The sequence below is a fragment of the Caretta caretta genome, chromosome 2 (genome assembly GCF_965140235.1).
Source record: "Caretta caretta isolate rCarCar2 chromosome 2, rCarCar1.hap1, whole genome shotgun sequence".
In the NCBI taxonomy this organism is placed as follows: domain Eukaryota; kingdom Metazoa; phylum Chordata; order Testudines; family Cheloniidae; genus Caretta; species Caretta caretta.
In genome coordinates, this window is record NC_134207.1 from 203,415,188 (window position 1) to 203,436,081 (window position 20,894).

Sequence of the window (20,894 nt, forward strand, 5' to 3'; positions counted from 1 at the left end):
ACCACCATGGAAGAGAATTAATGGGAACACTGACACTTAACTAGGGCTCTGCTTCCAGGCGCCACTATAATAATGATGTAGTAAACCTTGTCCTGATAAAAGCAGTTCTGAAAGCAACTGCATTTATTATACCTCCTGTGCTATTTCCAGAGCAGACCTGAAAAGTAGTTTGTTTTGCCTGGAATGAACTACTTCATGAATTTTAATGTACGATGTAATATTAAAAGCTAAACCAGGATTAAAGAAGGGTTTTCTCCCTAAGCTAAAACAGTACTTATGAGAATGTGTCATAAAAGATTTTTGTTTCGATTTTTGCCTAAGAGGGGGAGGGGGGGGAAGACTTCATAATTTGTGAAAACCTGTTCAGAGTGGTTACTCCATCAACACCTTGTGCTTTGTTTGGGAAAAGTGAATGATTCCAGAACTTCTCATGACTGTAATCAATCTCATGTGATGAGATATCTATCTGGGCAGACTAGTTGGGAAGGATGAAGTTTTTTTCCAAATATTTTTGAAATGACTAATGTGGGGGGAGAAGGAGAATAGTCTTGTGATATTAAACATTGTGGTAAAATATTTTTCACCCTCAAGTGTAAGCATAACTTGGTTACCATTTTAAAATGATTAGCTGATATTTAGCGACATTAAATTGATCTTGATTTTTTTTTTTAAGTGGAAGTTGTGGTTAATTTATAAAAGCTTATTCCAAAGGAGATGCTCTTTCCCTTCCCCAACACATCACATTTTCCCCCCCAGAATGAAAATGTTTGTGCCTTGAGTTCAGGTCCAACTCCAGCACAAAAGCTTATCTCAAAAAAGAGCTGAATCTAATGAAACCTTTCTCTTCTGAATAGATTTATAGAATGTCACACTTCAAGATTAGACTAGAAGGTTGCTATATACATTATGAAATAATTTTTCTAAATGAATATCTTCCAAAAGGTTAATTGGCAGTGTTACTTAGTATTCGACAAACCAGTGGTCCATCTAATCCAGCCATAGTCTACATCTGATGTTTCAAGAGAAATTGTTAAGGAGCCAGGGGAACATTTTTTGCACTTGACTCATTATCCAAGTTTGGAGGGGTGAGGGTTGTTGGGGGATAAAATTTCCCTCCAGCCCCAAAGATCGATCATTTTATACCCAGAAGTGTCGTGTTTGCTTTCTCCGAACATTAATTTGGGCTCATATAATATTTTACTTAGCTGTCAGTGGATCAAGTGCTGAATAATAGAGAATAAAGTCCACTGGAGTCAACAGAAGTCTTTCCGTGGACTTCAGTGGGCTTTGGATCAGGCCCATAGTCAGTATTGTGCTGCACCAACATAAAGATAGGCACAGTCTATCTGTTAGCATTAGGGTTTTCAGTAGCTCCTGTCACTGTAGTATTAAGCATTTACCCTTACTAATTCATGTATCCCTCTACATCCTATATTTCCCTCAGATTTTGCTGAGGGTTCTTTCAGTACGCTGCACTGATTGAGTAGTGTCTGCGGTAATATCCTAAAGCACCAATGCACTATGTAGCCACCTTTAGAGTGGCAGCCAGCCAGCACGCTGCAGAACAGTGGAAATTGTGATCAAGGCCACAGAGGCAAATTGGTCCTCATACAAAAACCTGTCATGGAAGCATTAATGACCGTGCAGAGTAGACAGGACTTCTTTATTTTGTTCCACAACTGCTCCCATGAATTTTTGCATGCCTCAGAAGTATGATGACAACCTTGATAAGATTTGAACTGATGGTCCCAGGGAATCCCAGTATTTCAGTGTAGATGCTTAGACTACAAAGCCGTCCACTTTTAGCTTTCTCGTCTCAAAGTTCAGTCTGATTTTTGCATGAGTTTGACAGCTGCTTACAATAATGCATTTAACATGATCACAGTTGTAGATAACCTTTCAGTACATTTCAAAATTATAAAGGTTAGAGAGTCCATAGTGCGCACATAACTTTGCTGCATGCTACTCAGAACATACCTATACTCTTTCTGCCCAGTTCGAGTTCAGTGGGAATGTCTCCCAGGGAGAACAAGGTATGGGTTTTCTCATGCTGCAGTATGAGGCATAAATGTTAATGCTACTGCTTATGCTGCCCATTGCCAGGCATCTCAAGTGTTTTTCTTAGCAGTTATTAGCACAGCCTGATCAGCAGTTGCTTTAAAGTCAATAGGTGAAAATGATCACTGTACGTGAGGTCAGCACAAGCTTGGTGTCTCACTTAGCATCTCAGTCTGTCACCCTGTAGGTGCAAGTTAAATTCTAGTGATAAAAATGTGCACAATATACTGTAAAGAGCTGGGGGGTAGTTGCATTTTTAGCATTTTTTTTTCAGTTGTGCATCCATACTAATATCAGACACTGTTCATACTGGGAGGCACTCATGCCTCACAGTAGAAGGCAAATACAACCACATTCATGCTTTTCTGTTATGAAGGCTCATGATGTTTAGCAATGGCATCTCTTGTTGCAACTAATGTGCGCATACCTGCACTGCTGCTGAGAAGCCTCATAGGCATATCCTCGGCGCTGATGTGCACTCTTAATTTATGGACCATATTTGAACATACTCAGACTATTCTGGAAGGTGTATAGTATGGATTACCCACAAAATTGGTCCTTTTTTTGTTCAGAGGGCAAGGGGGTTACCTAAATTGCATTCCCCCTCTTACCCCAACCCTTTGACTCATCCTTTTGGGGCTCTGCAGTTTAGAGCTCATGCAAAGTGGGGTTAGAGCTATAGTTATTCATCATGCTATCATCATCTCCCTTCACATCCTTGGGGAATTTAAAGCCCAAGATAATATAGACTCTGGTCCTGACCCTGCAAGTTGATTCATCTGAGCAGACCCCTTGTGGCTACGTTGACCCTCAGTGGGATTTTATGGGGTCTAAAGGTCCACCTTGCCTGCATGTATCACCTGGCAGGTTCAGGGCCTCAGTTGAATGCCCGTGACCCCATTATGCTATGGCTGCCAACGGGGAGAAAAGCATTACCATCATACCTCTTCAGGGAACTATGCTGTCCTGAGGTAGCGAGGCCAGATTTCCCCCACATTTCTCCGAACATCTGCAGGTGAGAAATGCCATTGCCTGTTCTGCGGAGGGGTGGTGCACACTGTGCTGTATCCTTGATGGGGTGTGGTGTGGTGTGAAAAACAGTTTAGGTGTACATAAGTAAAGTACAACTAACTAGCCATTATGGTAGTTAGAGAAGGCCCTCCCTATTCCCATTTCATGGATGAGTAGAGAATTTCAATGTGCAGCGTTGTAAACTGATTTTTCATAGAAGATACAAAAATAAACATAAGAAAAAACATAAAAAGATTAAATCTAAAGTGACAACTGTATTACATTTGTATGATGCAACTGACTGTACTGGTCACCAATCAAGATACATCTGTCTGCATTTTGATTTCATTGGTGATCCTTTTACACTGCAGTTATAATTTTTACTTTAATTGTTTGGGGGTGGGGGAAAGACTCATTTCAGGATTTAAAAGTCTCTGTGAGGCTGTTTCCACCTAACTTGTTTGATGTAATTTATAATGGTCAGCTGACTGACCATTTTATTTTGGGTACGTTCACCTGTACCAGTGTGCAGGATTTTCTTAATGCCCATTTTCCTGAACCATGGATAATTCATAATGTTAAAATACTGAAAGGTTGAAAAGAAAGAGAATCATGAAAGGAAATCTGAGTAGGACTGAGTAAAAGCATACAAGGGAGAGAGACACTACTTGAGGAGAAAAGTCACTCATTCATAATGAAAAATGACAATCTCATAAAATATTTTCTAGGTAAAAACAGCTACTGTTGCAACGGAGAGGAATGGAAAACCAGAAAATAATACCATGAACATTAATGCTTCCATATATGATGAGATTCAGCAGGAAATGAAGAGAGCTAAAGTGTCTCAAGCACTATTTGCAAAGGTTGCAGCAACCAAAAGCCAGGTAGGGACTCACCAGTTATCAACAACTTACATTTTATATATGATTTTTACAGTCTTTGTGATTGGTTTTCTATATGAATTAAATTATTTGTTGGGTTAGCAACATGTAGTAGTACAGCTACTTACATTTATTGCCGAGTCCTAAGGTAACTAAAGGATACCTTTTGTTTGCCAGAATTGAAAAAAGAAGACGAAGACGTTGTCCCTAACAATAAGATAGGTTTGTTGTCTGCCCAAAGGTTAGATCCTGGAGGGCCAAAATTGTCAACTTCTTAAATTCATGGTGACTGTGAATGAGTAAATGCTCTATGCGCTATACTGCTGCAGTGTTGATCAGGTGACTAGTTTTGGCAATAACAGGTGTTTTAACTAGAGAGGTTGATGTTTTGATTTTGTGGGGGTGGTTAGTGCAGCTATTGGATCAGCTAGAGAAGTGTCAGAAGTGAGCTTTGAGGAAATAGGGACACAATGGAGCTGTATGGATGTAGATACGTTTTGCTTGTTATGCAAAAATAGCAAAACAATAGGGTGACCATATTTCCCAAAGAGAAAACGGGACACCGAATGTGGCTGGCCCGAGCTGCTTGCCTGAGCCCCTCTCTCTGCATAGGGCTGACCCGCACCACTGACCTGAGCCTGGCCTCCCTTCCCCATCCGGGGCTGGCGTCGCTGCTCCCCTGAGCCCTGCCTGCCCCCCTGCACGGGGCTGGCATCTCCACTTGCGCCCTCCCCCTCATGTTCTTCCACACCCCACCTTTTTTGACAAAAGTGGGCATTTGTCCAGTTTGCTCTTGCCAACTTTTGCAGAAAAAAAGTCGGGATGGCCGGGACAAGGCTTAAAAAAGAGACTGTCCCGACCCAAAATGGGACATATGGTCACCCTAGAGCTTCAGAAGTCCACAATTCCAAACTAAAAGGCAAATTATTTTATGAAATATTATTTACAAATTTAAAAGAAATAAGGGTAACATATCTAGCCATGTAAATTAATCCTGGATAGACATAAATTATAACCTTCATGAAACACAGTACTTACACACACAAAAATGTGTGTTCAATTTTAACCCTCTGCTATTAGGTGTTTTTATAACAAGTTCTTAAAAATTGAATAAAATATCAAGTTTAGTGCAAGAGAACTGTTACTTTTATGCAACGGAAGGAAGACCAGCGAATAAGATACTCTTGTCAGTATGTTTGTCTCAGACGATTGCTGCATGATGATTCTAAGTAACTTGTCTTAAGAAAGCTCATTAGTGTGCTCAAAAGCAAGACTCAAGTGAGAATGTGCTCAAGTCTCAAGTAGAGTTCAGGGCGGTCAGACGTAAAATGGGAAAGAAGACCGTATTAACACCAACACTAGAAAAAACATTGACAGAAGAAATAGAGGCACCACTGGTTGCCAATGTATTTAAGTCTGCTAAATTATTAAGTATTCTCTTAGCTGCCCAAAACTGGTTCTGAGAGAAAGTTGCTGTCTTTCAGTGCCCATTAAGCTGCTGATAAAATGTGATCAGGTTTATGAATGTTTATGTGGACCTTCAGTGTTTTTTTCTTTCAGAATTTTTAAACTTTGACTTTGGAAATATTTGCCTTTTGGACTTGTTCCATTTCATTGTAGAGAATGGATGTTCTTTTCTAAGTTATATGTTGTAAAGAATTACTTCAAGGGATATTTTGGAAATGTTATATCAAAATGATTAAACTCAAGCTGTGGACTGTAAAAAAAAAAAAAATATATAGATATAGATGCCTGCCTACCCTTCAAATCACTGTCAAAGTGATAATTTCTACAATATTTCTTTTATTGAGGGATTCTAAACACCAAGTGCTGTTTAAACATTAAATTGAATTGTTTATGTTAGCACTGTACTCAGTATGTCATACATCAGGCCACTATAATCTCCCATGGAATGTAAAATTCTGTCATGAATCATGGCTGGTATATCGGAAATAACTGTAATTTTTTATTGGAAATTACAGGGCTCTTGAAACGTTTCTAATTATGATAGAATGTTACAGCAGCTTCAAACCTGTGTGCTTCTTCAGATGTCTTTATTTACATGTCAAAACTATGTGTTAAAGAGAAATGTCCATTTTGTTCACCTCTCTGCCTTCTTTGGCATTTTAAGCAGAATTATGGTGTGATTCTCCTATACAAGTCCGTGTGGTTTTTGTTTGTTTTTTTTTTTTTGGTTTTTTTACCTTTTCACATTTACATGTATTTTTGCTTAAATCTGTATATTCCAAACTACTCAGGAAGGATAGCCCTTCCAATGTTTGCTTTTAAAAATGCACAGATGGCCAGAGGAAATAACAGTAGATACCAAAAAAGTCAGTATTATTTTTATTTGCATTACTTTAAAATTGACTTGTACAAAATATACCAGAGATAGTGGCCCTGACCTTCTTCCCCTTCCACTGTGGAGGTTACTTCCCACCTGTTTCAGACTGCATAAAGTTAATTTAGATATAAAACAGCCTCTCAAGATAATTCCCTTCCAGCGACAGAGTCACAGGCTCTATCTAGCTGGACTGCCAATATGGTAAAACATTGGATCATGGCAATAATATCCAGAGATGCACTGAGGAAGCTTGAAAGGTGGGTCTTCCATAGGTGGTTGACTGTTAGTCATCCTGTTAACACATTTTAATGGAGTTATGTGTATTAAGCCTGCAGCTTTTAAGCTTATAGTTGTATTATGAAGCTTGACCACTACGCAAAGGAGAGGGATTTATTGAGACTGAAATCCTCCCTCAGCGGTAAGCAAAAAGTGACTGGAGCTCCATTGCTCCAGCATCACCAAGAATATTGGGTTCCATTCTTTTCTTTAGAGCTAGGGCAGGATACCACTTAACCATCACTCTCCAGTGGACTGGATTGGGCAGGAACACTCTTTCCTTCTCCCATCCTTCTTGCAAATTACATATTTGTTTAGTTGGGGGATGATAAATGGCCAAAGGTCAGAACTTGTTCTTTTCTCTGACCTCTTGATGCTGTACACAAGCTGGAGTAACTTCACTGTATAAGATAGGGACGCTCAGTACACGGGGTGAGGATCTCATTTACATGACCTCTCCTTCTCCAAGCAGTTCCACAAAAAGGTAAAGACAAATCTTTAGTGGAGAGACCTTTTGCAACAAGCTAATTTTTCTCCTCATGAGCTTAGGTTGTTGAGTAGCAGGTATCCACAAGGCTGTGGGGCTTGCATGGCCTAGAAGACTGCAGATATATTTCTGCTGAATAGAGCACAGGAGAACAAAGTGCCTATTAAAAGAGAAACTAAGGAAGTCTATATTTAGGCAGGGTTAAAGTAAAAACTGAATATCTAGTGTATTGTATTAGGGAATCTGGAAATATAGGACCATACATGGGCCTGCCAGTTTACAAAACAGATGAAGACTGAATCCCAGTTCAGCAGAATTTACAATACAAACTAAGGCAAGAAAGTAAGGGAGAGGGGGAGAGATTAGAGTGATAATAGTGATATTGCTGTTGCTTAGGGGAGTGATATTCATTTCTTAACAGTGATATTTTGGTGATGATTTTTTTTTTTGACTGTCCGTAAGCCTCCTGGAAGAAATGGGTCGATCTGGCTTGTAAGATTAAATGATCAGACATTTGGGAGGGAGGTAGAGAGGGTTGTCTGTCTTTTTTTCTTATTTTTGAGGTTTTACTTCAATATCTTCTATTTATCTTAGAATTTTCTCTAGCACCCATCAATGCATTATCTAAACAGTGAATATTAGATTAAAAATGTACACTATTTTAAAAAAAAATTCAGTGCATTTATACTGAGGATCTAAATGGTTTAGAATTTTGTAACTGTCATAGCAACTTTCCTGTATTTCTTTGAATTGTAACCAACTGAAAAAAGCATATCATTTCAAAGTCAAAAACTGTTAATTTTTTATATTGTTTGGACTGGCTAATAAACTTTAAGTAGACTACCCAATAATATCTGATCTAAAAGCAGAGCTTTAGAAAACACTATGCAAATATAAGAAACATTTTGAACACACGATATATGCCTATTTGTGTTCTTTTTGCGAGGTTAACCACGTTGTTTGCTAAAATTTAAACAGACCAGCTCCAAAATAGGTCAGAACAAAACACAAAAGAAACCTCTGCATATATATTTTCACTCTACACAGTACTTTTCCGATTTAATCATTTTGAGATTTTATTAAAATTGTAATATGATAATCTGATTCAAATAATTATGAAAGCACAATTTTAATTTCATTGTTTCAAAAAATGTTGATTTGGGTAATAATCATTAAGGTAACATGGTTCAGTAACTGTTCGTTGGTTACAATGTTTTCATATGGGAGCCAGAGATGAATTTTTTTCTTATGGTGGCAGATGTTGAAATCTAATTTTATTCCACACAGACCCCCTCGAGAACTCTGAGACTTAAGCTGTATGTCCAGCAAAGAGACATTAATAACCCTCCATGATGTTTGTTGTATTTTGAGGTGTTACATGGGCTTGCCTAAAAAGGTGTAACCTGCACATGTTGAAGTCAAATGGGGAGGAAAACAGTCTGGTGAAAATCAGTTCACTTTCAGAGGGGGTTTTTGCATTCAGGAAACACACTATGAAAACCTGAGTAACATGAGTACTTTATTTTGAGTATTGCTTTCAGTTACTGTAAATGCCTAATATATCATAATTTAATGCTGTTAGTCTGCCTAGTTCTTCCTAAATCTGATGCCTTACTACTGGAAGAATAAATATAAAGGGGGAGATAATGTTCTGTGGGCTCAATCCTGCAGGGTTCTGGGCATTCCTTTTGAGAAGCTCCCACTGAATAATAATACCTTGCTCTTGAAATTGGTGGGAGTTGAGCTCTAATTTCAGAGATTTAATTTTGGAATGGAAGTAAGAGTACTGTATGTACTTCTGAAAATCAGATATAGTCAGATATCATTTTGACCAATTTCTTTTGCAGTATGTTATACTGTGTTGCCTAATTTCCTGTCCGTCTATGTTTGTCATTCCAGTTGGTTAGGCAGTTAGCCCCTTTGAAATTGATCGGTTTGCATGCATAAGCGTTGAGGTGAATCAGTGGTTAAGGACACACTATAAATTCTATTCTTGCCTGCTAATGTGATTTTGTGCTGTGGCATTTCTTCAGAAGTGTCCAACTTCTTCCGTTTGACAACTCAGAGCTCCCTCAGTTTTTAACCTATGCATAACAAAGAACATGGTATAGGGTAAAAATAGAAATAGACACTGAATTTTAGGTTTTGTCACATGGATTTGGAAAGAGTTAATTTGGGAAGGGAATGCTAAACAATGGCACTAAAATTGCTTTTGGCATGGAAATACCATGCTTTTCCTGACACAAATATTTTCAGAATAGGCCATTAGAGTTCAGGTATATATAAAACCTTGCTTTTACTGGAAATTTTAATGTTGTTGTAAACCTAGTGATTTATAGTGAAACATTGATGTTTGTTATCTCACTTTTATCTTTTTAACCAGCAGTTTTATAAATGCTGTATGTTTGATCTGTTCTTTTCCCCACACAAATACTTTCTAATAGGAAGGTAACCTTTTATTATCCGGAGACATCCCTGTTATAGTATGGGACCAAGGGGAGGAGGGGGCTCTTTGAGTATATATTAAAAGACACCATCCCTTCACCATTCACATTCTGCCCAGCTAAACCTTGGTCTCTGATTTGGGCAGACAATGAGTCTCCAGAGTGGGATTTGATCTTTTAATTATCATATCCCATCTATCTGGAATTTATTCTCTTCTTTGTCTCCTTCAGAGTGACTGCCATTTCCTGTTTTTAAATCTTGGCTTAAGAACTTTTTTTCTTAAGCTTACAATGGATTCTCGATGATGTGTGTAGGGATACTGCATATAAAAGACACTAGATAAAAATAAAATGTACTGTTACATCTTTCTTCATTTCAAGTTTCCATTCAAATCTTTGCTTCTATAGGTAGAAAATATTAGCAGTATAAACACCTCATATAACATGTCTCCTTTTTTGGACTGCCCCAGTGTGGTTTCTCTGACAGTTGTAGTCTTGCCATGAGCTGCAGGAGTCAGGACAGGATCAGGTGTCAACAGGAATGGAGGGGGAAAAGTGCAAACTGGGAAAGAGTGATTGGCTTCTGTCTGGGATGAAGAATTGCTCTATAACACCGTGTGTCATTCAGTGAAACTGTGAAACTTGGCAGATAATGCCAATTTGTTTTTCACAAAATATCACATTGCAAGTCGTAGGGTTCTTTCTAAATGGAGTCATGGAGAGTGAAATTTCTATGTTTGACAGCAGAAGCAAAAGATAGTACTAAACGTCCCCAGGACTTTACCTCTGCCCATATTCTCTAACTTTCACTACCTTTCCTCTTAGAAGTAAGAGTAAGCACTTCATGAAATGACTGGTCTTTAAAAAAAAACATTCTGGAGAGACTGCAGGCAATAGCAAAATGGGGCAATAACTTGACTGTCTTTTAAACTGGGTTTTTGGTTCTGTTCCTGGCTGTAGCACAGGATGTTTTTGTGACCTTGGGCAAGTCATTTGATGTTTCAGTGCTTCGATTCCCATCTGTAAAATGGGGATAATAATAGTCCTCGCAGCACAGGGATATTGTGAGGATAAACTCCTTAATGTTTGAGGTGCTCTGATACTGCGGTGCTGGTTGCCCTAGAAAAGCTTTATAAATAAAATGAACCAAACAACACTGATTTTTTTCATGTCAAAGAAAATGTATAATGTGAGAATGGAAAGCATTTCAATATGATGTACAAGGACTAGATTAACCACCCCATAGCTCTTTAGGACCACTCAATACCTTCAACAAATAAAGAAGATGAAAAGACTCTGTCCAGTGTGGATGAGGCAATAAGCATTTTAAATAGTGTTATAAAATAGCTATCCCACCGCATATCCAAATACATTAGCCTGAACCAATTTTAAGTATCTACACCCGTTTCAGAAAACATTAGGTACAAGATCTAAGAAGAGCTTCTCTAGAGGAATGGGTTGCACACCTGTCATACATTATTCCTGAGTTAATCTTTAACACCTTCATAGCCAGGTCCTGCAATAGATCCATAGAGATCTGTGGGAGTTGAGGGCATGCCACACCTGACAGGATAAAACCCTCCATTAGCCTTTTTCAGACTGGCATGAAAATAACAGCAGCAAAGCACAATGGCTAGTTGAATGACTCTGTACTGGGGGGAGGGAATCCTTGTCTGAAAATTAGAATTTAGGTCTGTGGATGTATACAGAGAAATTGTCATGTGTGGACAACATTTTGCAGGATCTAAAGTCCTATCCAAAAATTGAGCAGTGTTTCCTGACACTGAAATGTTCATCATTATTGCAATTGAAAAAAACAAAGTATCAGATGAAATATAGTTTAGCATAGTCCATAATTTTACTGTTCTCATTTTTAGTAATTGATTTTATTTGACTACAGACAATCGGGTCAATTGACGGTATTTTAACCATCTCAGTAGGGTTTCATGATAAAGGAAAAAAGTCTTAATTATTATGACTTCACAGTTTTGGAATCTTTATGTATAATATTTGTGTAATTCCTTTTTTAGAAGCATGTTTTAGACATGCATTGTGTACACGCTGTTCCACAACCCATCAGGCTTCACTGTTGCCTCACTACCTCTGATTCAGTAAATCAGATCATAGGCGGCATGCTGTCATATAATAAGGTGTCTGATCCTTATTACCAGTTTGTTGATGCACAGACTCCTTCAAATTGACCATTGCAACACATGGTTTCCCCTGAAACTAGCTGTGATAATTAGCGTGGCTCTAATGAGACAGAATGTCACTGATCTTGTGCTGAACTGTCGAGTATCGACGCTACGGATGGGAACTGTCAAAGCCTGCCATCTGTGACAGAGCTTGGCATATTCCATTTGCAAGATAGAGCATGCTCAATAGAGTGTTTTTAAACAAATGGTCCATTTCTTGTTCGGGGCTCTATGTTCTGTTAAAATGGAAGACCTATTTTTTTAAAACTTTTTTTGCTATGCTAAGCCTATTATGACCTCAAAATATTACCAATTTTGAAACCAATGTAATCTATTTTTTATCAAGCTCTGTTTATATTTGTTTTTCGTGGTTCCCCTCCAATTATTGAACCTAGTCATTTTAAAACGATCAGTGAAGATGCCTTTTATCCAGTTTTAAATAGTGAAGGTGTTCGTGGAAATTAGCCCGTACGAAGCAGGAGCATGTGCAAGTTGTATGGAAGAATTGAAAGGGTCAAGACAGTAGGATTTCTAGACTCCAGAGATCAGTACAGCATTTTGCAGGACTGAAAGTCCAGCACTGCTTATCATTCTAAAATATGCTTTGTTGCTTTTTATTTCCTCCTCCTTTGGCAGACCACACAGGGCTTGTTCTGAAGAACATTTTCACTAATCTGATCAGGCAGCCAAATACGCCGGGAAAACTGCTTTAATGATCCCACTAATTACCTCAAGTCAATATGAACTGTATTATTAGACTGAGGGAAAATATTCCATTAGGTCTCCCCCTTGGGAGTTTCTCCGCTTTGTGATGTCACTGAAGCCTTCGCCCTCTCGCTTGTAATTAATTTTATTTACACACGCAGGCACGCACAAGGTCACACCTGCACAACCGGAGCTGGCCAGGGAGCTAGTGGCACTCAGGCTTAATCAGATCTGTCATAATTACCATTCTGCATGTTTCTGACACACGCTGTGAAATATTTCAATTTAACTGCCGCTACCAGCACAACCAGATGTAGTGTGAGTGTGGCTGCATTGGAAATATTATTCCTCAGGATAAACTCTCTCCTCCTCCTTTTTCCTCCCACCCTTCTCCCTTTTACAGCTAATGTGGCACAGAAGCTGATGTATCCTGTAAATCTTGAATGCAGCGCTAGATTGATAACAGCAGATTAGACAGTTTAACCACAAACAGCTTGTTCATTTTTTACAAATGAAAACCACATGTGGTGTAACTAAAATTTCAGGCTTTTTTGTTGTTGTTTGTTGTTTCCTTCCCTCTCCCTTTTTTTTTTTTTTTAAGGTGTGGTTTTCACTGTAAAGAAGGTGAAATCAAAGTCTATATCGGAAAACAGAGACATTGTCTAATTGTGCAAGATTGTTTTACTGAAGGTCATTTGCTCAGGACTTTTATTGGAAATCCTCCTTGCTTACACAAAGAAATGAAACAAGAATATGCTTTCACTGCTTTTCATCTCGTTCTTTCTTACTTTTTTATCTCTGCTCCCTTTTTTTTTTTTTTTTTAAAGGTACTAACGTGCTGTTTTAAAAATGATGTGCTAGGAAATTTCTAGTTTTGATTTTGAGGTGAACTAAAAATAGAGCTGGTCAGAAAACACAATTTTGATAAAAATAAGATTCTAATTTTTATCCCAAAATGCAAAAAATTAAAATGTTGTTCATTGGCAACTGGGAACTTAATTTTTTTTGGCCAAAAACTGCCCAAAGGGAAAAAAATCAAGTATCAAATGGAAAAAACCTCAAATATTTTCAAGGAAATAAAAAACTACCTGCAGAATTTTTTTTGTCAATAACCCAATTTTCCAGTCAATTTTTTGACTTAAAATTTTCATGATGGTTAGATTAGTTTTAAACTGTCTACTTATAACTAGATCACTTTGTTGGCATTTTTTTTTCCATTTAGGGTTCCTGTTATGTAATTTTGAGAAGTTTTTATTTATAAGGGTTGAAACAATTCTTATAACAAGAAAAATTATGTAATGGACAGGAGTGGAATTGAGTAGGCTCGTTGGGTAGCTGTGACTGGTAGATGTATGGGCATGCTCTCCTAAGGTGAGTGGTATTATACATAATACCACTTGCATGAAGTCTGTTCTCATTTAGACACTGCTTCTATGGTAGGTGAACATTTGTCATGAATTAAAGGTTCATTTATCCTATATCCTTTGTCAGTCATTTAGTGGTGGAGTGGTTATTTTGGTAGTGTGGGAACTGTGGTACAAATAGTAAAATATTCAAAATGAGCTCAATTGGTAGGTGGAGGAGGAGAACTTCTTGGAGGCACAATGAGCCAGAATCTTAGGGCCAGCCAAGGTGCACATAACACAGGGCACTGCATGCATGGCAAGTCCTTCTGTGCTGAGGTAGAGCAGCTGGAGGACTGCTTTAATGTATATAGGCTGTTCATGGCAGCAGGAGTGCTGAAACTATAGCTAGGAATCAGTGGGTGTCTCAGCGATGTCCCCTTTCTTCAGCCATGCTCCCCATCTTGATAGCAAGAAAGGACAGTGACAAAGGAGCCTGTATGCTGGCTCTATGTCACTGAAAGATCTCTTAGCTGTGGAATGATCCTCATAGGGCTGGATCTACCATCTCTATGACTAGAATACCCCAAGGAGGGTTGTGTAGAATGGCTGCACTAATGAAGAATCTGGCCCAGTGGATCCATCAGAAGAGCCCCAGCAAAGAACTATTGGAGGTTCTGGCCATATATCTAATTCAGAATTCAATTGGTGGCGGCGTAAAGGGGAGGGTAAGGAAGGATTCAGCTGAGAAGAGATAACCAGGAAAGAAACTGAATTGTTTAAGGTTTCTACAGAAGGTCCAGAGATCCTCCTCTCATTCTCAGAAAATATATGAAAAATTAATGCAATCTGGAAGTCTGTTAATGCCAAAAAAAGAGGGTGACACCCTTTCCCCCTCCTTTTTCAGTTGCTTTATTTTTAATTTTTTCCTATTTAGGTAAAGTGTTTTGGCTTCTACACTTCCAGATGCATAAATCAGCTCTTCCCGAGGCAGCACCTGCTGTCTGACAAGAGGTGCTGTTTCTGGCAGGATAGATTTTCTTAATCTCTCCCTCTTTTTCTGCATCCTCACCTTCTGTTTTGTTTCCCTGTTGTCATCCTTGACTAATTCCCCTGGTTATGTCTGTCCTTTTATCCCTCCCTTACCCCTTCACATTACTATGTCCCCTGTTTCTCTTCCACACACATCCTTACCACCAACTCTTTCCATCTCTCTCTCTGCTCCCCTGTTGCCACCTCTATGCACGAGCCTGCCTGTAAAATAGTCACCCCAACCGAGGTGCATACACCACTCCTTTTGTACAAGCACCCTCTGTTCTAGCTGGCACTCACACAATCTTCCCCCATTTCAGCAGGGTAGAAGCTCTCCTCCTAAAATGCCTCTGACTGGCATTCTGCTTACTATTCTGCTAGACACACTTGCATAGGGCAGTAGAGAGAGAACAGCCCTAGTCAGAGGCACTGCTGATTTTATAATCTGATAGGTTGGTGCTGCATCCATATCAGAGGTGAGAAGCAAGACGGAGCAGTCTCCCACTTCACTTCAGAAAGAGTATCTGTGTTCTGGATCACTCCGTTTCGTTACCTCCCTTTTCACCATGCATCAATGATTTTTGGCCTTCATGTAGTAGACGTGGAAAAAAAGAGGTTAATAAGCAGACAGTATATTATTGTAACAGGAAGAGGTAAAAAACAGAAAAAGCCTTCGTGAGCTAGTATTAATGGTACACTGAGGTCAGATGCAAATATAATTAAAGATTCTGCAAAGAAGTTAAGGCGTTAGTGATCCTAATCAATAATGCCTGGAAATGGGCTAGACTAAGTTCTAGATTAACTGAGCGTTTGTCCAACTCTTGTTGTTTTCTATACCGTTTGAGGGGAAAATAGTGATCAGGGAGAATTTTATTTCTGAGACTGAGAAATTTGATTGTACAAGTATATTAATACAAAGAAGGAATTTCTGTGAAAGTGATAATGTTTGCTGGGCCTTTATATGGCATTTTGAGAAGCAATTTAATAGAGGATTGACAGATCCAAATTAAAGCGAACAGAGGTTGGAGAGTATAGATCTGTATTTCCTGTCCTTTATAAGCTGTATAGCTAAAAATTGTTAGCACTGAAAAGAATATTGTAGGATTCTTAGTCCTAATGAAAGGGGACAAAATTTTGTTGATCTGAATTCAATTGAATTAAATTAAATAGATTTTCATATTGCATATTTTTGCTATCCTCCAAATTTAACTTGCCCATATTTCAGAATTTGAATATAGCATATCCAAACTATTCCAATGGATAGACTAACACAAGTGACACAGCAGGTGTAGGGGGAATCCCAGTTCACAAATATTTATCCAAATTGATATTCAGTGATCAACTCATCTTTATTCTGTATAGTATAATGTTCTGTCACTTCTCAGGTTACACCAGGGTGGTATTTGAGAGGCAAATTAAAAATCGATGAGACCTTAAATGGTCCTCAGTAGAATTCTCTAAAGCTTTAGGCTCCAATTCAGCAAGGTATTTAAACATCAGTAACTTCAGTGTCCTTATTCACATGCTTAGAGTTAGGCACATGCTTGAGTACCTTACTGAATCAGGATATTAATGTCTCTGGTATGTAATGGGGAATGTTGTAGATACAGGAACTTCCTCCAACTACATTAAACACAAAAACAAACAGGCTGTGAAAGGCTCAAATGTAACTTCATTTTTGGTTCACCTTTAATTAATGATTTGCTACCCTGATTTAATATGAGGAAGGAGTTGGCCTAAGAAGAGAGATTCACTTTGTTCAGCTTCAGGTGACACCTAGCTGCTCCTGATTTTAAGATTTATTACCAGACATCACTGGAACTATTCGCTTTTGCATGAAACTCAAAATAAATGCCATTGGGTGGAAATAAATATAAGGAACGAAACTTACCTGGCTTAGTACCGCCGGACAAGTGACTCAGTGGAGGAAATCTTAGAGGAAGATGCATTTGTGAAGACATCCAGAAGTGATAGTGTGAGCTGGTAGGCAGTTTCATTAGCTAGGGAAGGGAAATAAAGATCCAAGCATTAGTCTTTTTAAGGGCCTTTCCTCCAGGCTTTTATTAGAGTTCACCAAACAGAAGCAAAGTACTTGAAAACATTGGGAGACAGTTCCCGTAGGCTTTCCCTGCCTTGGCCAGTCAGGAGGAAGGAGAACAGACCCTTCCCCTTATTTTACTTTTGACCCAGCTTACCACTCTCCCAGGCACCATGTGATAAGCAGAGGCCTTTTCCTTGTCATATGTGGGATATATGTTCTCATCACTGTCGCCTTCTCATCTGTTTGGAGCTTCACCATCTCCTAAGATCTTCATTTTAAAGAGGTTCTAAGGGGCCTTGAGACAGCTGGCATTGCTAAGTTCTCTGACCTTGGCTGTAGTAAAATGTCTATATCAGCAGAACCTGGAGGAGAAGTTGGAGAAACGTTTTCTTTCTTACAACTTTTACCCTCATCATCTTAACTGAGATGTTGTCATATTTTAATAGCATGAGGTGCCATTTATTCAGAAACTGAAAACCACTGAATATACCCTGTTCCAAAAGAGAATATAGAAGGAATTTGTTCAGGAATATTTAAATGTCTAATTTAAATATGCATATATGGAGCTGTTAAAAAATTGAGACTTGGGTCAAGAATATGGCAAGTGGTGAATGGAAATACGTTTTGGGATATGTTCTTTTTGTGGGGTGATGTAACTTACCGGAAAATTATCCCAGTCAAACTGAAAGTTGTAGTTTAAAATGTTTTTGAAAATTGTAGGGATCTGGACTCATTCTTCAATTGGTAGTTCATTTTTCTATGAGGAAAGAATGAATTTCTAGAAAGAAGGATTATGAACCTTTTTTCGTTTTAGGGCTTTTTGTGCGTTTTTTTTTTTTAAGAAGAACATGTGAGTTATTTTTTGAAAGTGGCTCTTCTGTCCCCAAGGTCTGTTTACCAAAGGCCTTTCCAAAGAAGCAAATGTTCAACCTCTATAAGTAACTTAATAATAAACATTTGCTGTTCGCTTGTAAGTTGTTAGTGGTAAAAAGGTTTGAAAAAATCGCCAAACCCCTTCTGTTTAAAGACTCCTGGTTAACTCAACTGTAGGTCTAGCAGCCAAAGAAAAATTCATGGCACATTTGAAAAATAGATATAGGGGCCACTAAGCATATTGGTAGTTTTTTTTCAGTTCTATGGAGGGAAGCCGTGCTATTGCCATGAAATCAGGCCCTTTTACATGCAACTTCTCTTCAGTATATGTAAGGGATGTGGGGTTGTATTTTCCAGTCACCCTTCTGTGAAACCCAGTGACCCATTTTATAGCCCTACAGTGTAAAGGGTAATGTACCAGACTAAGGCTGACTTTATTAACAAATTGGCAATTGTTTTTTGTTGTTTTGATTTTTAAACACCTTTTTGTCTCGTGTAGTTGGTGCTTACAGTGCCGTTTGTATTGTATGTGTGGAAGAAAGAATGATGGAAAAGAAAGAAGAATAAAGCATCACCTACCTTTTTTTTTACAATCCATTATTATTTTTCCTTTTTGTCTTTTTACATATGAATATAGTTGCATTTTATATAAGGTTTGCAAAAGAATGCTTATTATATTTTTGATTAGGGCTTGTGCCTATCATTGCTATTTGTACTGAAGTGAAGAAAAATATAGTTGGAAAAGAAAAGTGGAGGAGGCTGAGAGATAGGGAACTAAGTTTGGGGGCAGCTCTTAATTTAGATTACTTTTATAGCTGAGTACAAAACGAGTTGAATAATTACATTTTTAGTTAGGCACAGAATTTTTTCTCCCATAAGTGCATGTGTATATGGAGGGTACATATCTGATACAGTTTTAGGCCTTGATCCTGCTCTATGAGGCTGGGTCCTTGCCCCCGGTATCGCTCACCCTGATTTCATTGTGGATCCAAGTAAGCACAGGGGTCTGCCTGCACAAAGTAGCTTGCAGGATCAGGACAATAGCCAGCTAGCTAATTATATGCCGTTTCTTTCTTTTCTTTCTCACCTGCTGGCTATAAATGAATTTTCTACTTCATTGAATATTCCATTTCCTTATTTTGTTAAAAATTATATATTTTTATTTAAAAAAAATACAAATATGAATTGAAGTTGGTGGTATTTTTGTAAGTTTCTGGTGGACAGGTGTTAAAGATGCACACATGGGATTGGAGGGGAAATTTTTATTTTGAAGTATGCCAGGAAAAAGTGTACACAAAATACCACTATTAGCTGGGTTTTTTCACATCAAAGGGAGGGTGCTGTAACAGATTAGAACTGCAAGATGATGTGACTGGTTAATAGATTTAAATATGATACCTCGAGAAACAGGAACATCAATTTCTTCATCCTTCCCTAGCTGAAAAAAATGAATCCCTTATCTTTGAAGTTTACCTCTCTTCCGACAAGCCCTATAAGTTCTTTTATACTAATTCCCATCTGTTGTACTGACAGCTACATATTGATTTATTTATTTATTTAATCACAGTTGATCACATCCAGGCTCACCCTTTTTGCTGATCCTCTGGCAACAAAAGCCAATATAATAAATAAAGAAACCAACCTTTTTGACAGAACTATCAGGAGTGATCATTTTAAAAAAAATCCTAAAACATGAAAACTTTGGGTTGGTGCAACTGAAGAGTTAATAATGAATAAGTAACCAATCTGTGTTCTAGTGATTCCGTTAAACTGTAAAATAAGTGCATAGATGCCATTAACGCTTCCATATGATCAGTTTCAAATTTCCTGATTTGGGGTTGGGGAAATCCCAGTAGCTGATGCAAAGGAATCAGTCAGCTTATGTAACAAAGAAACAGCGGTAGTCCTCTTTTGGATTGGAGAAAGTCTAAAGAGCAGAGAAGAAACCCTCAGGTTGTCTCTTAAAATTGTATTTGTAAGATGGTCTTGTGGTGACACCTCTCATCCCTGCTATATTGAAGGCCTACCCTCAAGAGGAAGCGTGAAGTTCTTGTTCAGCTAGATCGATAGAGGTCATATAATATACTGAAGAGCAATCTCTATTTACTGAATGACAGAACAGCAGTCAGAAATGAATAAATTGTGAATTTTGCAGACACACACAAACCAATTTCATAAACTTTGAAAAGACAATAATAAACTCATTAAAAAGGCTCTGACTGGCAAAAACACGCTAGTGCAGTATTAGGAAACTTTGGTCATGAAAGCTGTTTGCCTATTTCCATTTTCCAAAAAATCAAGTAGCCCATTGCCCTTCATGTAATAGACCTTAGTTTCTCTAGAAAGCATTTTATGCCTATTCATCTATTCTTATAAGAGCTTAAAAAAAAAATCTAATTCAAATTCACACAGAACTTTGACAGCCTTTACAATGCATCCCCCTGTAAAGGGGACCAGGACAATATTATATGCTCCCTAAGAGGATTCTCATCTCCTGTCCACACATACTATTAAAAGCGGCCCAGAAGTATAGTATACTAGGGAGGATGTGGCTGTAGTGGGTTCATAAGGCAAACAAACGGACAGTCAACAAGATCATATATATGCTTTTTTACGTTAAACAAACTTTGTAAATCATGCTGAACAGCAGGTGAAATGTATTTGTTTCCACAAAGGCCTAAAACATGAGGTATGACCTGTCATTTTCTTAACAGGCTGGCATTGCAAAAAATATATATATATATTTATTTATTTATTTGGGTACAGTTCCAGTTGGAAAATTCAGTGCTGGAACAAATGCTGCAAATGTATGTAGATACAGGAAAGAAGGGAGTGACTGTACAGGCAGAGTAATATATAGTATGAGAGAATAGATGACTAAAATATAGTAGTTCAAATTTGGATAACTCATATACTGAAGATCCTAGAAACTTCAAACTTAGTTTGTTTGTTTTAGATCTCATTGAGACATTTAAACAAAAAGCCAAGTTGTAAGAGAACTTGTTTTAATCAGTTTTTTTAAATTATGAACCCTTTGTGTTACTGGTTATGTGCTTGTGCAGCCACATTTCCCTGTTTTCATACAGAGCATTTCTGGATCCTGACCACACTCTCCAACTGAGGTACTTCGGTTACATTATGCTTCCTTAAGTGCTATACTAGTTTTAGGCTTGTCCATGAGTTTCCAGGACTTGGTCCCGCCCC

The 20,894-nt window shown here is 38.1% G+C and overlaps 1 protein-coding gene across 8 annotated transcripts in view; it reads left to right on the forward strand.

Moving 5' to 3' along the window:
* Nucleotides 1-20,894, forward strand: part of SATB1 (SATB homeobox 1) — a 108,757-nt gene that overhangs the window by 73,746 nt on the left and 14,117 nt on the right. For all 8 annotated transcript variants that reach the window (XM_048838544.2, XM_048838542.2, XM_048838543.2 and 5 more), the window contains one exon: nucleotides 3,798-3,953. In XM_048838544.2, coding sequence (XP_048694501.1) covers nucleotides 3,798-3,953 — 156 coding nt within the window. The remainder of the gene's footprint in view (nucleotides 1-3,797; nucleotides 3,954-20,894) is intronic.